The sequence below is a fragment of the Habropoda laboriosa genome, unplaced genomic scaffold (assembly GCF_001263275.1).
Source record: "Habropoda laboriosa isolate 0110345459 unplaced genomic scaffold, ASM126327v1 scaffold472, whole genome shotgun sequence".
Classification (NCBI taxonomy): domain Eukaryota; kingdom Metazoa; phylum Arthropoda; class Insecta; order Hymenoptera; family Apidae; genus Habropoda; species Habropoda laboriosa.
Window position 1 is genome coordinate 44,091 of NW_017100581.1, and position 1,103 is coordinate 45,193.

General features: G+C 28.3%; 1 protein-coding gene across 1 annotated transcript in view; it reads right to left on the minus strand.

The window, feature by feature from the left end:
- LOC108576662 overlaps nucleotides 1-1,103 on the minus strand; it is a 27,454-nt gene that overhangs the window by 17,283 nt on the left and 9,068 nt on the right. Inside the window, exon 8 of the mRNA XM_017939703.1 lies at nucleotides 876-993. Within this exon, the coding sequence (XP_017795192.1) occupies nucleotides 876-993 (118 nt within the window). The remainder of the gene's footprint in view (nucleotides 1-875; nucleotides 994-1,103) is intronic.

The following is a 1,103-nucleotide window of genomic DNA, read 5'->3' on the forward strand; positions in this document are numbered from 1 at the left end:
ACTGAACGTGAACAAAGTGGAAAACTACAAGGGCCTGTTCGGTGCACAGCATTTTGCAGCAATCTCTATTATGTGATTAAATATGTATATTCAGTAATAAAAAAAATTCTCAAATATTGTTCACTATATGCATATTTAAACTCCAAATGAACAACATTTCAATGAAATATGGGTGTTTAAAAAATAATTCACAAAAGATATGCTTTTTCTCGGGCTTCAAACCCCTTAAGGAAATAAAAGAGTAAAGTAATAAAAGTATGTTATATTAATTATAAATATTAAAAATGTCGAATAAATGGACACTACAATGATCAGAGGAATAAATTTACTTCGGTGTAAGTAGAAATAATTTGGATACAAAATTATATTACTCAAATAAGTTATAGTGTAGTCAATATGTTAAATGTAATTAGGAGAACATACCAATAATAAATTCCTTTAAAACACGTACATACATACGTATATGTATAATTTATCGCCGAATTCTGTCACTGGCAAAAGGAAGAGCAAATAAACCCTATTAAGGATATTATAATGATCATACAATTTATATTTATTTCTATACTTTCTTACTCCTAAATATTACAGTTGCATACTAACAGTAAAGACAGTTAATTAAACGATACATATACGAGTTAAAAACTAGGAATAACATGGATATACTGTGCCTCCAATAGAATGAAAACACTAATTGCTTATTGTCTAAGTATAAGTATGCCAAGATTTCAAACTATTTTATTTCGGTGGCTTCAACATTATTAATATGTGCAATTTCATCTTGGAATGCTTTTTATAGCTATCAACTTTTATACAAAACCATTTGTAGAAGAAACTTATGCAAAATAATTTTAAAACACAATTTTGTTACTCGATACCATTTATTGGTGGATTGGAAGATATCGACATGTGGTTATTGTGGTTTAGCTGATGACTCTGGACATATGTTACTTTGGAAACTCTTGGACGACCAGCTAGGAAAGCTGCAAACTGTTCCTATAAAAGTATCATGAACATATAATAGTTAACGAATGAAATTGTACAATAAATCTACGTTTAATTTCCTATTGTGAAATTTTGTCTGATATGTATTTTTCTTTTTTTAC